The 21,734-nt window shown below is 39.8% G+C and overlaps 1 protein-coding gene across 8 annotated transcripts in view; it reads right to left on the minus strand.

Annotated features, from left to right (window-relative positions):
• Window positions 1-21,734, minus strand: part of LOC111580207 (discs large homolog 1-like protein) — a 127,937-nt gene that overhangs the window by 91,262 nt on the left and 14,941 nt on the right. For 4 of the 8 annotated variants that reach the window (XM_055015703.1, XM_055015701.1, XM_055015702.1 and 1 more), the window contains one exon: window positions 1,916-2,338. The exons of 2 other annotated variants lie outside the window; for them this stretch is intronic. In XM_055015703.1, the coding sequence (XP_054871678.1) occupies window positions 1,916-2,338 (423 nt within the window). Of the gene's footprint in view, window positions 1-1,915; window positions 2,339-14,532; window positions 14,782-21,734 lie in introns of those variants that run through there. 2 more of the 8 variants (XM_055015718.1, XM_055015721.1) reach the window with 2 other exon arrangements.

Genomic DNA, 21,734 nt, shown 5'->3' on the forward strand with positions numbered 1-21,734 from the left:
CATAAATCGAGTCTTTTTTTTGTTTTTTTTTTTAAATTGTATCTATCATTTCTGATACTGAAAAAGTGAAAAAGTGAGCTCCCCGTAAAGTATGGTAAAGTTTGACCAAAGATTACATCTTGGGTATAATACATTAATACATTTGAACAGTCAGTAATAAAAGAAAAGGTGTAATCAATCAATCAATCAATCAATCAATCAATCAATCAATCAATCAATCAATCAATCAATCAAAATTTATTTATAGAGCACTTTACAACACTTAAGGTGACCAAAGTGCGTTCCAGTTAAAATCATGTAGGTGTAGGTTAAAAAAAAAACATCCCAAACCAAACTATAACACTACTTCCATGGCAGCTCCCTCATCTACCACTTCATCAATAAAAAGAAACACCGATGACAAAGACCAACAAATGGGTTGATTTCCTTTGTTATAGACCTATACTTAATTCATTATGACTACAAAAACATTTACTAACTAACCACATCCAAATTAATTTTTTGATATTGTTTTGTAATGTATTAACGAATAGCCTACCTTTTTTAGAAATGTAAACAAAGGAGAGAGGGGTATGGCTTTAGATACATGTCTCATCAATACTGCCTAATGTTTTGTGTTTCCTTGCTGTTGTACTGTTAAGTATTTATGTACCTATTATCATTCTATTGAGGTAATGTAGACTGAGACTTTTTTGTAGCATTGGACTAAACTTTTGATATCACGTACCATATAACTGAACACATATGTAAGTCAACATCTTATTATTTATTATTGTGTGATTTTTTAAAATTATTTATTTCAGATGATTTTCTGTAAAACAAATAAAACAAAATGGCAGCATGCAAAAGAGTCAGTGGTAAAATCTTGGCTTTCTTGTCAGGTTCTTGTTACAGGAACTGTGGCTACTCAGGCCTGTCCTGTTGTTGGTTAGTTCCTCACCATAAGTTGCCAAAATCACTGACCTTGAACTATGTCAAATTTGCTCCATTAAATTACCCAACAACAAATCAGAGCTAATAAGCCTGGCCCATCTGGTAAAGTTGCTCTACGGAACAGGCCCCCAAGCATCCATCTTGCTGTCGCTTCCATACAAGAATGTAGCCCCTTGTTCCTGAAAAATGTTCTCACCAAACCTGCCACTAATCCAGGCAGCAATTGCAATTCCCTCAGACAGTCACTGGAAAAACCAATTAGTAATGTACAAGTTATTCAGTTCTTCCTATATTACTTAAGAGGGGTTTTCAATATTCGTGCTTTGTAAACAGCAGAAAAACTGGGCTATCATTTCAATTATCATCAACTGACAGTGTGTTTTCTATTATGTATGAATATACACTACCAGTCAGTAATGAAAGCAAAGGTTGGCTATTTTGAAGAATCTAAAATATAAAACATGTTTTGACTTACTTCACACTTTTTTGTTTATTACATAATTCAATTTGTGTTCATTCATAGTTTTGATGCGTTCAGTGAGAATCCACAATGTAAATAGTCATGAAAATAAAGAAAAGCCATTGAATGAGAAGGTGTGTCCAAACTTTTGACTGGTAGTGTACCTCAAAATATATGCACTCAAAAATGATGGATTGGTCCTTTGAGCCAAAACATAAAAAAGCTTTCACAGAACAGTAAGAATATCACTCTCCAAATATTCAGTACATTTGCCACCAGAGTCATTTTGACACATGGATTGACAGACACACCGGTAATCTCCTTGGTGAACATGATGTAAGAGTAAGCCCTGAGCCATATGTGTGACTCTAAAACAGAGACAGACAGGTAGATGGTGATAGGTAGCAGATGTGATGTTGAACAGAGTGACGGTGTCAGGTAGCCACATATATGTTTGTCTGTATTGTTTGATATGATGACGTAGTACTAAATCTGCAGAGATAGACAGCCAGAGTTGGTTACCTGAGCGGGCGTTATGTGCGTGTGAGTGACGTATCCATGAACGTGTTGAATCTGAGACAGCTGCCGCTCCGCCACCTGAACCAGCTCCGCCCCCCGCAGGTCACCGTGGCGAGATCCATCCCTTCCCAACGACCGTTCCCTCTCTCTCTCCATGGTCCCGATGCCCCCTCCATCTCTCCTCCAGGTCCCTCCGTCCCTCCCCAGGGTCCCTCCATCCCTCCCCAGGGTCCCTCCATCCCTCCCCAAGGTCCCTCCATCCCTCCCCAGGGTCCCTCCATCCCTCCCCAGGGTCCCTCCATCCCTCCCCAGGGTCCCTCCATCCCTTAGCTCTCTTGCTACTCCCATTTGATGCTGAAGGCAGGGGTGATGGTGAAGTTTTGGGGCGCCTGGTGACGCCCCTTCCTCTTCTTGATACCGATACTTCTATAGTGAGAAGGACGGGGAAGGCGACCAGGAAAAAGCAGGTGGAAATTAAAAGGAAATGTGTGTGAGGGAAAGCACAGACAGAGAAAGACACAGGAAAAAAGGGACAGAAATAGGTGGGAGGATGAGATTGAAGAAAGTTGGCAAGAAGCAAGAAAAAAAAAGACAAAGAAAGAAAAAGGTTAGTTTAAGACAAGTTCTGAGGTAGAATAGATTTAGTAAAGCTGAAAGAGAGGAAAGCATTAGTGCAAAACTGAATCCAGGATAAAAGAGCCCAGTAGAACATGTGTGTGTGTGTGCGCACATGCATGTGTAATGAGATGTTTTTATATTACAGTTTGTGTGTATAAGCACATGAGCCAGTCCAGGTGTACACACAGCATGGAAGTAATTGTTTCCTGAGCTTCCCATATTGCACATACATGCATGCACAAACACACACAGGACTTCACCTAGAAGTTTTTAGGCAAAATAAAGCGCAAAACTGAATGAGGACAGCGTGCAGGAGACAAGGCTGCCTCAGGGAATAACTGTTTCTTTCTCTCCATCTCATCTCTCTATACCTTCATCATGCCTCTTTCCCTTCCACATCTACGACTTTCACTACAAAACATCTCACTGTTTTCTCTCCCTCATCTCATTCCCCATTCCCATGCACTCTCTCTGCCCGCCTTCTTCTTTTTTTGTAATGTTTTAAAAACGTAGTTGTATTTTCTGCTTTACTGGACAGGGTACGGTGGAGGGAGTCGGTGAAGCCGATGGGGGAGGGATGTCGGGTCCTTAGCCAGTTGTGAATCTGTGACATTGTGGCTACATGGCGTGCAGCTTGGCCAGCTGAGCAGCAGGGAGGAAGCCCCTCTATGCACTGAAAAAGAAGGGACAATCACTCCTTTCGCAAGTACATAGACTAAGTGGATCCAGGTAAAATCCTTTGTCCCTTATTAAATTTCCTATTTAAACCTAAACAAGCCAGGAAGAGGAGATACTGATAAAAAGGAGCAGATGGGTTTTTAAGCTTCGAGACAAATGAAGCATGCATTCCCAGATCATATCTACACCAAGATAACAGCAATTACAGCTAATACAGCACCTCAAGTCAAGAACAAATAGTCTATGTAGAATATAGTTACTCTGTCAATAAATTGCAGGTTTTGAACTCACCACTTAATACTTAACCTGAGGTTAAATGAAAGTGATGCGCTGTGTGGAAAGCCCATTTAGAGGATTTGTAATTCTCACACAGTAGGACCTCTTGGCAGCTAACAGCACGTCGGCTTCAATGTGCCACAGCAACTCTTAGAGAGAGACACACAGCAGCTGAGAAACTTTTACATCATAATTGATGCAACCGCAGAAACGCCAAAACAACTGCAGTACTAACTTTCATGGTAATACCTTTTGAATAATACAATGACAGATCAGAATTTCAGAAAGGGGGCACACTTAATATATCTGGGAAACCAAGCATCACAAGTGGGGAAAAAAAGACTCCAATTTGAACATTATTTTTCTCTTGATTGACATGCTGTCTGTCTTTGTGCGACGTTTACCTTTTTCACCTTTTACATTTATAGGCAATTGCTTGCATCAGATTGTCATTTACTGGATTTCTTCGAGGTTCCCTTTAGTTCTACCGTTGCCGGTGAATTTGAACCCATACAAAATAATTTTAGACACAACAATAATGAGTGACAACAGCCATATGCCCACTCTATAGAAATCAACAATGTAATCCAATTTAACTTGAAATATTACATAGTAACACCAGTTCCTGTGATGTAACAGTGTCTTGTTGGTTTAATATAAGAAAAATGTAGTACAGTATCAGATTTAGCTAGCACCTGTCACTGCAATGAGTTTTCCATTTCATGATGCGTCACATACTGATCAGGTGAATCAATGGGAAATATGTGATGAAATATTAGTACAAGCTGAGACATTAATGGAATAAAGGAGACTTTCTGAACTCACTGTATGTGAGGTTTGAGGTGAGTCATTATATCATGAGCTGAGACTACAATAAGCAAGTTAAAACTACCACCACTGCCAGACAAACAGCCCACAGCTTAGAGAAGAGATTCACCTCCTCTGCAGAGAGCCAGACAGTCACACAGTCAGTTCCAATAATATAACATTTGACCTTTTGACCTGTTATCTCTCTAGGTAGCCGACAGAAAGCCAGAGCCGACCTTCCTGGGTCTGTATGTGCATTAAATGAATGAAAAACCTCTTCTCCAAATGACATTTTGATGATAAGAACATGGTTCTCGCAAGTTTACCAATTAGGGTAAACGGGTCACAATTGGCCTTATTGGTAATTTTCTTAAGTCAGTACAATGCCGTACTAAACTAGTCTGCCTGTGATTTATCATACAGCTCCCTCTGTGTTTCCACATCAGTAACTACATAACCCACAGTGTTAATTAAACATTTTTCCCAAGAGAGAAATTTAGGCGTTTTGTGCAGTTTAGTTCAGACTTTGAAAAACATTATTAGTTCTTCTCTCGTTGTGTCTTATTCAGTCTCTAACCTAATGTATGTTTGAATTAAAAGACCTAACATCGGGTAAATGAAAATGTTTGGTCAATCTGTGATGTTTATTTTTCAATGTTTAAAGCTCAAAGGTTTAGCTCTACAATATCGATCTGTTAACTCTGTTTTCTACAATCATCTCACAACAAATCCTGTCCCATCAATGGTGATTTTAAAATTTAAGATTGATCTTTGCCAGTGATTTTAGCTTTCTCCTGAAGCTTCCTAAACATGTCCAGTCTTAATGTCTTGTTATCACCCCGGGTGTTGGCATTTTTGCATGGTTTTGATTTTGAATTGATTTCAGTCAATTTCCTCATGCCTTTCTTTTACTGTTCTGCTATTATAGTTCAGCCTCCTTTTAATCTTGCCCATATGCTTAAACCACTTGGACAGTAACAGTGGCTCAGCAGTTAAGACTTTGGCTACGAATCAGAAGATCAAGCGTTCAAGTCCCAGTACCGCCAAGTTGCCACTGCTGGTCCCTTAAGCAAGGCCTTTAACCCTATCTGCTTGAACTCTGTTGTCCTCAATGTAATGACAATAAAGTTGAATGTAATTTATTTTCGCTCAATTTTTTGTGATATTTTTCACTCCTTCCATGCATCTCTACTCTTATTGCATGTAATTACTCCGCCAAGGAACGGTGGAGTTATCCGACGATCGGCGTACGTTTGTCTGTGAATCTGTGAATCCATCTGTCTCTCTGTCAGTGTGAAACATTACTCAAAAAGGGATTTGGATGAAATTTTCAGGGAAAGTCAGAAATGACACAAGGACCACCTCATTAAATTTTCACTGTGATGCAGCTTTTAGTCTGGATCCTCCGCTTTAAGGATTTCTCATTGAGAGATAAAGCTGCCAGCACGGCGTCACTGTAACCATGAGATGAACATTGTGTCAGTTACCTGCTGACGATCACACGATTATGATCTTACCACAAATTGACTGTGATTTATCAGTTGGAAATCATACCAGAAACAAATGATTAAATTGTGGGGTGTTTCTGAGTCCCATCAATTCCTGCCCGCTACATATTTAGGTCTCCCAATGTAGCAAACCCCAGCCAGACAATGGTGAAGCTCCTGATGTTTCACACAGCCTTTATTTACTTTCAGCCGTCAGCCTTATTTTGAACACAAATTCACCTTTCTGTCCTTGACTAAGTTCTTCACAGTAAGAGCTTGTCCCCATTGCAGGTAGGTGCTTCTAAGTTTAGACACATCCTTTGCTAGACAGCAACAGCGTGGAACCATTTTCTTTCATCTTTACATGAATTTTTGGACTTGTCAAGAAACCGCTTCTTAGATAACCACTTCCTGTGCCGCTGGAAGGGTGACAAAATAAAAGCCTGTAACATTAAAAATATGCTTTCAAAATAAAAGCATGGAGGGAATGGTTATTTTTACACTAGCAAAACAAAGGCTTGCCAAAAGTGATGAACTGATCAACAGATCTTTATAAGAGTAATTTACACGCGATTCGGTATCCATACATAACATGCACATGCATAACACATGCCTGTGCTCAGCACAAGGTCACTTTTTATTAAAGACTTCATCCGTCGGAAATGATACGTCAACTGAGCAGCTTTGGCGGAGTACTGCGCTCTCTGAGTGCTTTTCTTGTTAACGTTGTGTCTAATCTTCCATATTTTGTCTTTTGTCCTCACTGTAGACTCTTCCTGTACATCTCTTCAGGTATTTCTGGCTCTGGAGCTGCACTGATCTGATCTGATCCCACCATTCTGTCCAGCGTTTATGTGGTCTTCTTTGTCTGTTTGTCTCTGCTATCCTTTTCTGTCTCCCTTTTACAAAACAGGTGAAGCAGATGGCCGCACTCTCTGAGCCTGATTCTGCTGGAGGTTTCTTCCAGTTAAAAGGGAGTTTTTCCTCCCAGTGTCGCCAATAAGCTGCTTAACGGGAACCTTTTTATTCCTTGGGTTTCCATTAGTCAGGTAAATTAGTAGAGTATGTAATATTGTAGGTTGTCAACTTAATATTTATCAGTCAGGTAAACTTAAAATAAAATAAAATAAAATTGAAGAATTTTAACCTTACTGTTTTAATTAGGTAAATTTGTATAATAAGTAATACTGTTGGGTGTGCACCTTAATATTTGAGCTTTTTAGGTAAAGCATCACCATCTTGTTTCCCTATTGGAAACCACTGTGGCTCAATGTCTGTTATTTTGAATGTGTGGCATAAATAACAGTGACTTGACTTTTTACACAACTACTTGGTGACAGCAAGCAAAAGGACTTACCAGAGCAAGCTCAACAAAGCAGTAAATCACTAATACTATGTTTGACCCTGCAGCCGACTGTCATCTTGGCCAGCAACAAGATGCAAATTCTATTCTAGAAATCATGTTTTGAGGCGGGGAGTGGGCGGCTGCTTTTCACAGGAGACCGCTGAACAGTATCAGCTAATTCCTGTGAATTCAAATAGACGTGGCAATGTATGTGTGTTCCCCTTGCTTCCACTGCTGCACATTTTAACCTCATTTAGACTGGGAATAAACACCGCTCAGACAAAATGAACTGATCTGACCCCATCTCATGACCTTCAGCACATTTCATCTCCTCTCCGCCTCTCGCCACGATCCTTTCATTCATTGTCGTCTTGCTAATTAGTCAGAAATGCCTCAAAATAATCTTGAAAGCAGCGGTTGAAGAGCCAGGCGTTAAGACCCCGAAGAGACTTTGGCTCACGGCGTTGTCACAACACTGCTGCTGCTGCCCTCTGCACCCACATGCACATGTAAGTGCACACGCACACATACTCATCCATAATCCTACATTTGGTGTTTAATTTTCACATGGCACAAGAACACCTCTGAATGAATAAATGCATGAATGAACAGACACAACAAATAATTCTGTTTTTCCAGCACAGAGTGTGTATGTATGTGTGCTCTGCTGCCTGCTCAACTATCAAGAGCCCAGCACTCCTAATCAGGACTGTGCCTGCAGATAGCCCTCTCGCACGCACGCACACACACACGCACACACACACGCACACGCACACACACACACACACACACACACACACACACACACACACACACACACACACACACACACACACACACACACACACACACACACACACACACACACACACACACACACACACACACACACACACACACACACACACACACACACACAGAAAGACTTGCGTGCGCGCTGTGGCTGTCATGTGTTAGTGTGTCAGCCAGTCTTGCATAGCCTGAGAAACGTGACTAGATTGGGAGCAGATTCAGCATCCTAGTCCATGTCTATGTGTTAGTTTGTGTGTATGTGTGTGTCAGAGTAAAGCCAGGCGTTAGTCACGCTTGGTGAGATATGAAAGAGCAGGGGATCCTCTGCCGTAAGGAACTTCTCGCGTACACACACACATGCGCCTTGGTCTTTTTCTCTTTCTCCATATCCTTTCATTCCCTCTATCTCTTACATCACACTCTCTCTCATGCTTTATTGGAATCAAGTACAAAAGCCCTCGTTGCCAGATAACAGCTGATGACCAGATTCATTTGGCGACATTGACAAAGTGACAGTAATGTGTATGAATGGTTTCATATGAAGTTAGCCAATCAATAAATCAATGAACACATTTGTCAAAAGGATTGCTTTTTCACAGCTTTCACTAAAACTGTGACTATGAGTAAAACTGATTGGTTTTGGACATTTTTTTGTCCCACATACAGCGTAATTTAATTATTCTGAACTGTAATTTAATAATTAATTCCAAATGAATTAATAATCATTATTTAATTTGTATAGTACTTTAAATGGATAGTTTGCTATAGATATCTCCATTATATCTACAATATGTGATATAAGAATTTAAATATGTTTGGAGAAGCGCAGAAATCTGGCTCAAATGAAGATTTTACTGAAATAACTTCTAAGTGGCTTCTCTCAGTGAAGTGTCTTCAGTAAAAATACACAGACCTTTGCAGAAATAGAGGAACACATTCATTTATTTTGAATGTGTTCAAATGTCTGACCCAGTTAAGGTGGGTTTGATTTATCTTTCCAGGCACTTAAACAGCCTCCAAAATGGACACGTTGCTGGCAAGGTAAAAACTGAACGTTGCTCACCCTCATGTATTTAAAATGTGCTCTCCTCTCTGCTCTGTGCTGTTTGTGTTCATGTGTCTTGCTTGTCTCTCTTCATGCATCTTACATTTACTTGTGATCTTAATCGAATCAAACAGACATCAGAATCCTTCAGATTTGATCAATTCTGATTATGATTTATCTTAGCAACTGCAGTCAAAATGATAGTTCAGTTCTTGTCATAATTTCAGTCAGAAAAAAATGTGAAAAACAAAAAACTGCCTTCAGTTAGATCAGTTGTATGTGTGTGTATATATACAGTGCATGCATATATGAAACATAATTACTCTTCCTTTATTTAATATAAGAATATGTAACTTTTATTCCTCTGAGGGAATTATTCCGCCAGCATAGGTGGAATTGATTAGCCAAAAGGGCAATTTACAAACACCCAATTACATACTGTGTGTTTTGCTGTAATTCCCACAGGAACCATAACACTGCAAAGTAAGCAAAATCAACAAATATGTTAATTATCCAACTGGGCCAATTTGTAAGCAAGATTTAAAGAAAAGACAGGTCAACAAAACATGATGTACATGAAATCTATTACATTGTTTTGAACGTTAAAATACTTTGTCACCTTTGTCATCACATTATTACATTCTATTGGTTTAACTACAGAAACTCAATTGTTAAGAACATGATGATGAAGATTCACAATTAGCTACAACATTAATATTGTGTTGGCTTCCCACCAAAACAGTTATGACCCTTGAAGGCTTGGACTCTACAAGACCTCTGAAGGTGGCATCAGCCACCAAGACGATAGCAGCAGATCCTTTAAGTCGCAAGGTCGAGCCTCCGTGGATCTGTTTGGGATTTTTTGTCCCCAGCATATCCCATAGATACGTGATCGGATTGAGATTTTAGAGGCCAAGTTAACACCTTGAACTCTTCGTCGTCCTATACAATGTTTGCAGTGTGGAGGGACGCATTGTCCTAATGAAAGAGAACACCATCATCAGAGAATACCACTGTCTTGAAGGGGTGTGCATGACCTGCAACAACGTTTAGATAGAAGGTATGTATCAAAGTACAATCTAAATGAATGGCAGACCAAAGACTTCCTAGCAGAACCTTGCCCAGAGCATCACACCGCTTCTGCTGGCTTGCCTTTGCATCCTGCTGCAATGTCTTCCCCAGGTAAACAAATCGCACGCACCTGGCCATCCACATGATCTAAAACAAAGCATGACTCATCAGACCAAGCTACCTTCTGCTATTGCTCCACAGTCCAGTTAAGACACTCACGTGCTCATTGTAGATGCTTACAGCGGTGGACAGGAGTCACTATGGCCACTCGGACCGGTCCATGCCTATACAACCCCATACACAGTGAGCTGCAATGCACTGTGGGTTCTGGCGCTTCTCTATTATTGCCAGCATTAAGGTTTTCAGCAGTTTGAGCTACAGTAGCTTTTAAGTGTTAATCACTTCACGTGTTCGTGGGTTTAATGTTGTGGCTCATCAGTGCACTTGGCATGTAATCTGACTGAGGTAAATTACAATTTACATGTTACAGTACAGCAAATACAAACATATTTCCTGGTACTGCTTCTTGAAGCTACTGAAGTGTAGCTGAACCACTCCTAAAGGTTGCACCCAAATGCTAAGTTCTTGTTGAATAAAAATTAGTCAACTTTAACAGGCATATTTTTTGTCAAATGTTTCCTCACCAGATTAGTTAAAAATATTTCTAAAAGGGAAATTACATATGTAGGTGAAGGTGCGGGTCAAGTATTGGTTCTACCCATATTGTTCCTGAAATGCTGTGCACTCCTGGCACTGCAGTGTCTGAGCACGGCAAATTTCAACACAAGCTAACCAAGTCTGAAAAAGGATGATGGCAGCAAACCAGGTCCACCATCTCTCAAAAATCTTGTATAGGAAACGCTTTGATATCCTCAGGATACACTCACTTGTTACCCTGTCCAGCTATACTTCTAGAGGACAAAACTACTGCTGTCGCCCACACTCAGGCTGACTTGTTCTCTCTCTATATAGCTCCAGTCTAGCAGTTGTCTCTCGGCCTGCCTCTATCTAACAGGCTGTCATGATGAGGTGATCTAATAGGACAGAAGTGAAGCCTATACACTTTATTGTGGCCTAACTGCTGAACTGGACAACAGCATTCCAAGTCATGCACACAAACACATACACAGTCCAGGGGTCCTACTGTATCTTCTTATAGTACATTCTCGTATATGAATTTGTAACAGCAAACTGAACACCAGTCTCTCTGTCTCAGCATTTATACACATACCACCGAGCTGAAAAATATTCAGTTTTTTTACTCTTTTTCTCTGAGCCCGTTCTCAATATCAGGTCCACTTTCACTGTGCTATTTAGACAAGTTTATAGACCTATTTATGGGGCCATTTTTGGGTTAGCCGTGTGTTTAATGACTATTCAAAGATGCAGCACAGGGTACAAACACTTCCTCCACATCAAAGGCACTGCTCCTTAAGCGCTTGGGTGGAACTTTAATATTTCATGTGTTGATTTTCCACTCAACAATTTCGGAGTACTTTGCAAGATCATGAATGCCAATTCTAGCCTAAGCTCCTTTGTTGAGCATCAGGCTGATGTTATATAACTAGCAAGTCGGCATACTCGTAAGGGATATGGTGGTGTTAATTTTATAATAATGGGCCAGGAATCCCTGTCAGGAAGTGAAACCTTTAGCATTCCTAACTGAATGTGAGTTTAAGACAGCTGCAGCTGCTGGAATATGGATTTACTGGGAAGGCAGACATCATGAGGAATCTTACTTTTAATAAAACAAATTCATTGGTTAGGGACACAAAACATGGGACACTTAAGATGCAGTTGAAGGTTGCAGGTCTCTGACCACATCCGTACATATGGTAAGATACAGGATAACCTCTTACAGGGCTACAGGGGCTCACATAAAGTAAGACTGAACCCATCATGTTCTTGGAGTCTGGGAAGACAGAAAGCACAGCACCAGTGCAAATACAGGAAGAACATGCATACTCCACAGGTCCCAGTTGGCTCATGACTATGAGACTTTGCTGCAGTGCCACGATATCCGCCACCACACTGTGTGCGACATGGCTAGCGTGTATACTACAGTGAAAATAGAAGTACATGAGGAGACTTTGATGGACTATCTTTTATTTTAATCTGAAAGTTAAAAAATGCTGAAATTCCTATACAATTTTTTTTATCAGATTCTCATTTTAGTATATAAAATTCAGAGGTCAGAGCCCAGAAGACAGCCAATGGGAAACATTGTCTTAACTTTGCGAATGTTAAATATAAACAACACAATATAATTCAGAAGTTACCCATCATCATCGCCAAATAGACTAAACTATTTAATTATCATTTAATTTTACAACTGAAGATTTAGTAATTGCAATTATATAAAATTCATTTTGAACTTACTTATTAAGCAAAAATGCTAAATACTTGTTGAACACAACTTCCTAAATGGTGAAGATTTGTTGTTTTTCTGCCTTATATACCTGTAAGTGGAGAACTTTGGCTTTTTAGTTAGTTGGACAAAATAAGCAGTTATCTTAGGCTTTAAGAACTTTTGCCATTCACTTTTCAGTATTTTGCGGTACAGTTAAGTCCATAATGATTCATACCCATGCTAAGGTTTGATTTAACGGGAATTTATATTTGACCAATAGGCTTTTTCTGGCTGGAAATGTCAAAAACAAGTGACAGAGGTTGGTAAGACATTGTCCTACCAACTGATGATCATTTCTATTTTCTTTCTACAATTATACTTAAAATGCCAGGTCTTAAATTATTCATTTTCTTTTTCACTAATCAGTGGCAAAGTCTTTATTTGCTGCCACACAATCAAACAGGATACAATTTGAAATGCGAACAAGCTTTCTGCAGATCTCCCTTGGGATTCTGTTCCTCTCCTCACTGTGATGATCTCAGGCCATTGAGGTTGAAGACTTCCTTCCCATCACTCTGGTTTTCAGTTCTCTGCACAGATTACTGATGGGATTCAGGTCTGAACTCAGAAATGTTGGTATTGTTTCCTGTTAACCATTTCGTGACCATGCTGACAGTAGTTTTCAGATCATTGTCTTGTTAGGAGGTCCAATTCTATCCATGTTTTTCTGCCGACTGCTTTCCTCCACAACCTTAAAGTAGTCCTTTTTTCATGATGCCTTACTTTGACAAAGATGTCTGGTCGATTTGTTAAAAAACACCCCCAAAGCATGGCATTCCCAACACCTTACTTGACTGTGTAAATAGTGTTCTTGGGATTGAAGGCCTATCTTCTGCCAAACGAAGCCACATCCCTGTATCCAAAAAACAAAATTTTCACCACATTCACCCACAGACTTAATGACCAAAAGCTTTCTTCTTTGTCCAGGTGAGCTTTTGGTAAGATTAGACAGGCTTTTGTGTACTTCAGGATAGCCTTAGTGGTAATTCTTGGACTTTCCTTGACCTTTTGCGCAGCTATATAAGTCAGCACAAGGGGCACTGTTGGCTTTCTGTCACATCCTTTAAGATATTTCACAATGTGAAACTCTTTGTACTTTAACGTTTTGATTTTGTTTTGTACTTGAATATGGCTTCATCACCATACCCTGTCTTGTGAGCAGTCATGCTGCACAAATGGTAGTCCTCACCAAGCTCGTGTAATAATTCTGAATGTGGCATTTCCAGTAAAAATGTAGAAAACAACACAGTTAAAATGTAGCATTAACATTTCTAACACACTTACTATCTTTTGTCACTGTTAACATCATTTCCAGAAGAAGCATATTGGTCAAATAAAAATGCAAACATTTGGCATGGGTAAGGATAATTTTTGATTGGACGACACAATAACAGAAGACGTGATGAATGGTTAATCACAAAAATAAGAGACAAATAAGTGAATAATGAAAAGAATCATTAGATGCAGCTCAAAGTCGACCAGCTTTCAATGACAACAGAGATGGATGTAAAGTTCCAAAACTTTCCAAAAGACTTCAAAATAATTAATCAACTGAATTTAGGTGCTGATATTTCACAGTGAGTTATGTGTTCTCTGTGTGTAATTTGTAAATTCCACATGTGGCATATTTAGTAAAGAATTTAATAACTTTCTGCAGAGAATTCAAATGAATGAAGCATCAAATACCAGCGATAAAGCAACAAGGCTGTTGGTGATAAACTCGCTCAAGAATTCGTAATATGAAGCAGACAGCAGAACACAAAACAGCTTCTCTCTCGCCGATTCTTCTCTCTCTTGCCGATTCTACCACTCTGACAAACATAGTCCGACCTCTCTCTCTCTCTCTCTCTGTGTCTCTCCCGCGCTCTCTCTCTCTCTCTACTAACTCTCACCTTACTTTACCTCAACCTTGAGACCCTTAGCCTCGTCATTACCTCTTCCCTTCCCTCTCAGCACATTTCACCTCAGTCAGTGTCTCTCTCACTGTCTATTACTTAACTCAACCTCCTCCATAAAGACACACACACACACACACACACACACACACACACACACAAAAAAAAACACAAACACACAAAGCTCTCTACCTACCTTGCATCCAAACATCAGAGATATGGTGTTGTTGGTGCATGCTACTTTGCAGTGGCACAACATGTGGCTAACGTTAGCTAGCTGGTCCCGCGCTGGGGGGGCATCCTAGCCTTCATACACACATTTCACACTCACACACCTTCACACACACTCTCTCTCACTCTCTCTCTCACTCACTCACACACACACACACACACACACACACACACACGCATGTGTTCTATCAGCCGCGCTCCATCCTGTCCCACAATCCCCCACTCTGTCGGCCCCCCCGTCCCCTTCCACCCACCCCCCAACCGCCTGGCTACGGTCCTCAGCTGTGGCAGGCCAGCGTCCTCTCCCTCACGCTCTTCATCGCTCTCATCATTATCATCTTCATCAGTGTAATCCTCATAGCTGGTCAGGATGCAAAGAGCAGCATGGTCACTGTCTGCCCATGTGTGTGTGTGTGTGTGTGTGTGTGTCAGAATGTGTCAGCACATGTGTGTTCAGGGTGTTGTTGTTGTCAGCATGTGTAGGTCAGTCCGTCTGTGTGTGTTCATGAATGAATGCGTGTGCATGTAAGAGTGTGCTGTGTGTATGTATGAGTGTGTATGTATGAGTGTGTGTGTGTGTGTGTGTGTGTGTGTGTGTGTGTGTGTGTGTGTGTCTCAGTATAGATGTGGTCTCTCTTGTCCTCCTCTGCAGCAGCAGTCCCACTCCTCTATCTCCTCTCTCTCTATCTGTGTGAGTGTTTGCCTCTCTCGTTCTATCGCTACCCTTCTCCCTCTCTTGCCTTCTTTCTATCTATGTCCCTCTCTCTCTCTCTCTCTCTCCCTGCCTTGCTCACTCTCCCTCGGTTCGCTCCACTGCCTCTCTTGGCCCGCCTCTCAACAGCAAGATCAATGAGAGATAGAAAGAAAGACAGAAAGAGCAGAGACGTGCACCCAGAGGTGGAGGGAGAATTAAAAATGTGTCGTCTCTCTAACATCCCCGTGTCCCTTTCTTTCTTTCCACCTCTCTCTACCTGCTGCAGTAATGCTTTACATACAATGAGTGAAGAGCAGGGGGTACGGCTCCAGTATTATATGGACTAGTGAGGATTGAATTGACGAAATTCAACATTGGTGGAGAGAGAGAGAGACAGAGACCTGAAGAGTGAATGAGTGAGGCAGAGACAATGTTGTTGCATAACAACCAGTCACAAGCTATGATCTCCTGAATACACACACACACACGTAGACACTCTACTGAGGTGACTTGCTCAACTGACATTTGAACACAGCATTGCTGCGCTGGTGGCAGGACAATCATTTTGGCACTGAGCCCTTTTAAACCACAGGTGACTTCAAACTGGCTGAGATGATTCAGATTCATTCTGCTGGTATAAGCAGGCATTCACACCAAAACAGACCTACATGAAAACAACACGAAGGACTTTGTTTGTGGGCAAGTCGAATGCTATTTCAGGTAGCAATGGTCCAGTTAAGGAACGGATCAGTGATTTTGATGTCTTAACAAGCACCAAAACACTCCACAGTCGGGTATGATACAACGAGGTTCTCCAGAAAAGATGCAAATAGTTAATCTTTCACTGCAACAATCTCAAGTGCACATTGATCACTTATGATGTAAAGTTTGGTTTCTTTGAAGTGGGACTGCATGAGATACCCATCTATAGTCACTGCATAATCTGCAGTAAATGACAGCTGGTATCCCCAGTTTGGAGAGGCAGACAGAAGGATTGGTACAGAGGCTAAGCAGTGAACTGCAACAACAACTGCAGCAGCGACATGTATTTTAGCCACCAAATCACTTAATAAAATCAATATTAATTTAAGTCTTTTCTTTTTGTTGCTTTATTTCAAATATTTTCACTTCTTTACCTCACCACCAGGAAACCCTTTCCAGCAAAGAACGAAAGCAGTTATATCACTCTCTTGAACAGTTAGTTCAGATCCAAATTGACATGTTAAAATACCAAAGTCACTCAAAAATTGTTGTTCTTCAAGTAAACTTACAGTTTTTGTCAAAAGAGTCTGATGACTTTTAAGAGAGCTAGATAAAAAAAAAAGTCAGACAGGACTATGTAAAGGCAAGACAGACAGACAGACAGATAGACAGATAGACCAATAGATCGATAGATCAATAGATCAATAGATAGATATTTTATTAATCCCCAGGGAAATTCAAGTGTTCAGTAGCTTACATACAACAACATAAATAACAAAAAGACAGGACAGGCAGGTTAGCAACCTTAACATTAAAGGTCATTAAAGTTAATATCTTGGCTTCCATGCAGGTCTGCACTGTACTATATCGACAATGGATAAGTAAACCATAAAACCCCACTGCAGAGAAACCAAACTATTCTTTAAAGAATGGACAGGTTTGCATGTATATGATTGTTGCAGTTATTCTATTACCAACAGTTGAGCAACTCCTCTTGCTGGATGACTTTGGAGGTTTTTGCTGGAGCAATGTGTGCTGCCACCTCTGATTCATGTTCACACTGGCCAAATTCAAATAAATAAAAAGCCTGTCTTTTTTATTTTATTGTTATTTCATTTAGTTTATTGGTCTGAGCATGGCCTCATGGGTGGGTTACTGACAAGTCATTGCTTCTGTATACAGACATTAATAGTAAATTGTGCCAAATTTCACTGTCTTCCAGCAACAGCAACCAGTAAGCACTTGAACCAGCCAAAGTAACAAACCAGTTCGAATCGGAAAGATTTCATGACACAAAAGTTCTAGCAAATATTCATATACAGGACACAACACAAGCTACTGTTCTAACTAAATTTACTGCAAGTATTAAGGCAAAGCAAACTTTACACTTTGCTTTATCAACTATCATTCACAGCAGATATAAAGGTTTGGTAATTATTATCCTAATATGCATGTTAGGTTTTTTCTCAAATCTCTGGTCAAACCCTGAACGCTTTCTCCTATAAACCACACACACTGACCACAGCACAAAGCAAAGCAGCATAATAAACTAACTAATACTAATGTTGACCAATAAATCATATTTTCATTATCATATAATCATGTGCAATAAACACATGGCAAGAAACTGTTCACCACTGACATTGCAATGTGAGCATGTGCAGTGGTGACATTGCAAGACGTAGTCCAAACGAGGCAAATTAACTGTAACATGTTATGCTAGGAGTATTTTTGCTGCTTGAGACAAAAAAGAAAACTTGTATGATTCTTATTTCCATGAGTAATCTAAAAGAAATCTCTATTTTAAAACAGCACTGACTTTATATACTGTAAGCTCACCGAGAGATGAAAATTTCATTATTTCTTCATACTTCAGTATATATAATAGAAAAACCAAATACGCTGTGTCAGTATTTTCCAGTATCTACTGGTGGATCTACTTATTACAGCAGAAGACATGGGGGAACTATTTAGTTGTAAAGAGTCTAAATACATACACTTCAATATTTCTGTATTTGCCGTAGCTAGGAACAATATTATTGCAAATCACACATTTTCCATATATTGCGCATATTGTTACAAAAAATATTTTGTCTACCATCACAAATTCTGTAAAACTCAAAGTGTGGCCTTACAGTGTTGGAACTGTCTAATATCTCTAGATTTTCAATTTTACCATTACATAAAAAACAGGGGAAATCCTCACATTAAAGAGGATGGAATTAGTAGTTCATTGGTATTTTATAATGTAAAAAATATTACTCAATATGATCAACTAATCAAATAACCAACTAATCATAATACCTCCAGCACAGAGTGTAGCAATGTTAATTTTTGATTGAGTGGAGAGAAGGCTTATGGGAGATAAAGGGCAGAGGAAGTCAAACAAGTCAAAGCTCAGTCCACAGCCGAGGCTCTCGATGCTGACGGCTGGGCCATCTGGACTGTCACACACAAACCCAAACACACACAGTAGTCTCTCTGCGGTTGACTTTGCCTTCTCACCTCCACTTGAAAACAAACACCGCAGCATGAGAGAGAAGACAACAGAGAGAGGAAAACAATGCGGAAGAAAGCGGGGATGAAGTGAACAAAAGGGGATTTTGAAGTCACTGGGGAAAATATTAGAAGAAGGAAAATTAGGTGGAACAGGGAGAAACAAGTTGATACCATCTGAAGTAATTTTATAGGTGATAAAGCAATCAATCCACAATCCAAGATTATGCCTTAAGTTACATTTAAAGCTGCTTACCAGTGATGGAAAAATTATCTCTAGTGTTTTTTTTTTTCTAACTGTACACAGATAAAGGATGCACAGATCCAAGCCTGAAGGAGCCAATTAAGTTTAGAAGTTGATGTAGGTAGACAAGCCATATAAATAATGCAATGACATGAAAGGTTACTCTGAGCACAGCAGGGACTTAATCTTCTTCCTCAAAATACTCATAAACTCATACATGTGAAACTTTGTGCACGTTCTATGTGATGTATTAATTAATAATTGATGCATTAACCATGTTGCAAAACTTCAATCTCTGTTATTTATTGAGATGTAATAAAAAAGGGTTTCTTGCTTTGATTTGTTCTGCCTTTTGGATGTAACTGAGTAATCTAGATGTTTGTCTACACATTCACAAATTGTCTCAGTGAACTTAATCTTGGAAGTTAACCAAACATTCTTGAGTTCCTCTTCTGTGTGTTTGTTGGAGTTTACTTGCTTGCTGATGACATTTTTGGCGCTCCATGCCATCTTTGAAGCTGCACATCCTGACTAGGCTGTAAATCTTTAAACACCTCAAGAGGCCATCTACCCAGTTCTGCTTCTTTTTCTTTCAAATAAGCATTGAGGATGTGGCAGTGTAATTTCCTCATGTGTGTTTAGAACAGCAAACATAAAAGCTTCTATAAATTGCATCCAGTCTGAGTCACGACTGTGCGATATCACCTGACGACTGACATTAACAAATAGGTCATATATCTTTATAAAATTGTTCTGCATTCATACATTTACCTCTCTGACATGTCTTGTTTTTGAATTCTGTACTGTATTTCAGACTGGATTCCTTCAGGATGAACTATAGAATCAATATGTTTCAAGTGTAAGCACTGGCTCAAGTGCCAGTCTTCCAAAAGTCTTGGCTTTAGTGATAATCTAGCTGTACAGCGAGTCTCTCTGTGTTTGGCAAGGAACAGATGGAGATCCTGCTGGAACACATACATACATTCATACATCTGGGATAGCCACAGGCGTTTTGGATCATATGGCTTACAAAATATAATGGAAGTGTAAATATAGCATCGGATGGCGGCCCAAACCAAATAACTGAACGTTATTAAGAAAGAAACAATGAGGGAGTAAAAGAAAGGAATAAATAACAAATGGGCAGAGAGCGAGACAGAGAGGGGGAGAGAGAGGGGATGCTACCTCATGAGCCTAGCAGGCATGCACTACATGTTAACATTAGTAGGTCAGCCAGCACAGAAATAACCACGCTGCATGTGTATGTGTGTGTGGTAACCTCATACACTCCCTACCAGCCAATCACAGTGGATTCTCCATTCTACACGCTAACCAACTAAAAAATACTGCATACATCAACATTTAAAATATGGTCACGTGATCAGCTTTTACCAGCTGTGCATTCAGTTTCCACATGAGTGAATTTTCCTCTCCAGTCATCTCTCATCCTCTATCACTGAAATGCTATAAAAGGACACACTGACTTCTGCAGAAACCTTTCAACAACAAATATCAACTGTGCAGCAAACAGGTGTTAATAGATGGTTATTTACTGAATATTTTAAATTATTTAACATCAAGGGATATGTCAGCTGGCTGTGTGGTTAAACAGCAAACAAGCCACTGCAGAGCAGAAATTTGAGAACCCATCATGTTGCCGTGTTTGTCATACATACAGTGCCACTATGTGGCAAAACACATGCACAGCAGTACCTGTAGCAGTATCTACATATTTACAGCCCTAAACCATATGGAAAATATTACTTTTTTAACATAACCTGGAAATATTTAACAAGTTTGAGGATGTAGAAAAATGTAACAAGTGAAATGACTAAATATTTTAGATTCTACGCTATTTCTAAATCAGCAATTCTATTTAAGCTGATTTTAAGCATATCTACTTTGTACAAAAAAAACACATTTCTGTCTGTATCTTTCCATTAAAGCAGCTCAGATGACACTCAGGTGGATGTCATCAACAAATCAGAGGCCTGTTGAAGTAAACTAACCTGCAGTCATTGTTCACCTCTTCTAAATATGGCTGCGCCTTTAGTTTCCAGCAGAACAATGCTGACTTAGTAGCATTGTGATAGTGGAAAACAAGGCATGAGAACTAAATTGAAATGTCTGAAGTCACACTGTTATTCTAAGCAAAGAGAAGCTTTCTTAACATTAAATTGTGACTAAATTGAATGTTTCTAAGGAATTATAAAAGTCTGTGTGAACTAGAGAAATGAATATTCAAAGCACAATCAAGAAGACCAAAGTGACCACATCATCCCCTGCCTTCGCCCCAAGTCAGCTGGGATAGACTCCAGCCCCCCTGCGACCCTAATGAGGATTAAACGGTGTATAGATAATAGATTGATAGATGGATCTTCTGTGCCAGTAAACATCTGGCACAGAAGAGTAAAGTAAACACAGAATACTGAGAAGCTGTATTTAGAAAATTTTGTCTTAAAAAAATTTTCAGCATTAAAAAACAAACTTCCTACTGGCACATTCATCAAATCGTCCTTTCTACTACACTTCATGCAGTTACCCTACTAACATACCTTAGCACAAGACTTGGCCACATTTGGCCTATGGAGTGACCCTGATTTACTCTCTGAACTAATCTGGCATCTGAGGGTCAGGAGTTCAATCAATTTCCTGTTCCTGAAAAATCAGTATGATGATTGATCTGAACTGATATTAAGGTTTCCTGTATTGTTTTGTGTATTTGTGCATACAGAATAGCATTTTTGTATAAGTGTGGGTTTATGTGTATATCTTCACAGAGATTAGTCATCTGCTTAATGGGATTTGCTGCTCTGACAGTACCCAAGCGTGACATGACCTGAACAATTAATGCTAGCTTGCTAGCCTGTTAGCTTGACCAGGTGAAGTGACTGCTGAAAAGATAAAGACTAGAAAAGGAAGCAACTAAGTGGCTGAACAGGAGGATGTCATAAAACTCTTTGTCATCTCAGTGTTTTGTGATATGAACAACTATCTTCAGTCGTACAAGCACTACACTTATTCATAAGGC

Source organism: Amphiprion ocellaris, chromosome 2, assembly GCF_022539595.1.
Source record: "Amphiprion ocellaris isolate individual 3 ecotype Okinawa chromosome 2, ASM2253959v1, whole genome shotgun sequence".
Classification (NCBI taxonomy): domain Eukaryota; kingdom Metazoa; phylum Chordata; class Actinopteri; family Pomacentridae; genus Amphiprion; species Amphiprion ocellaris.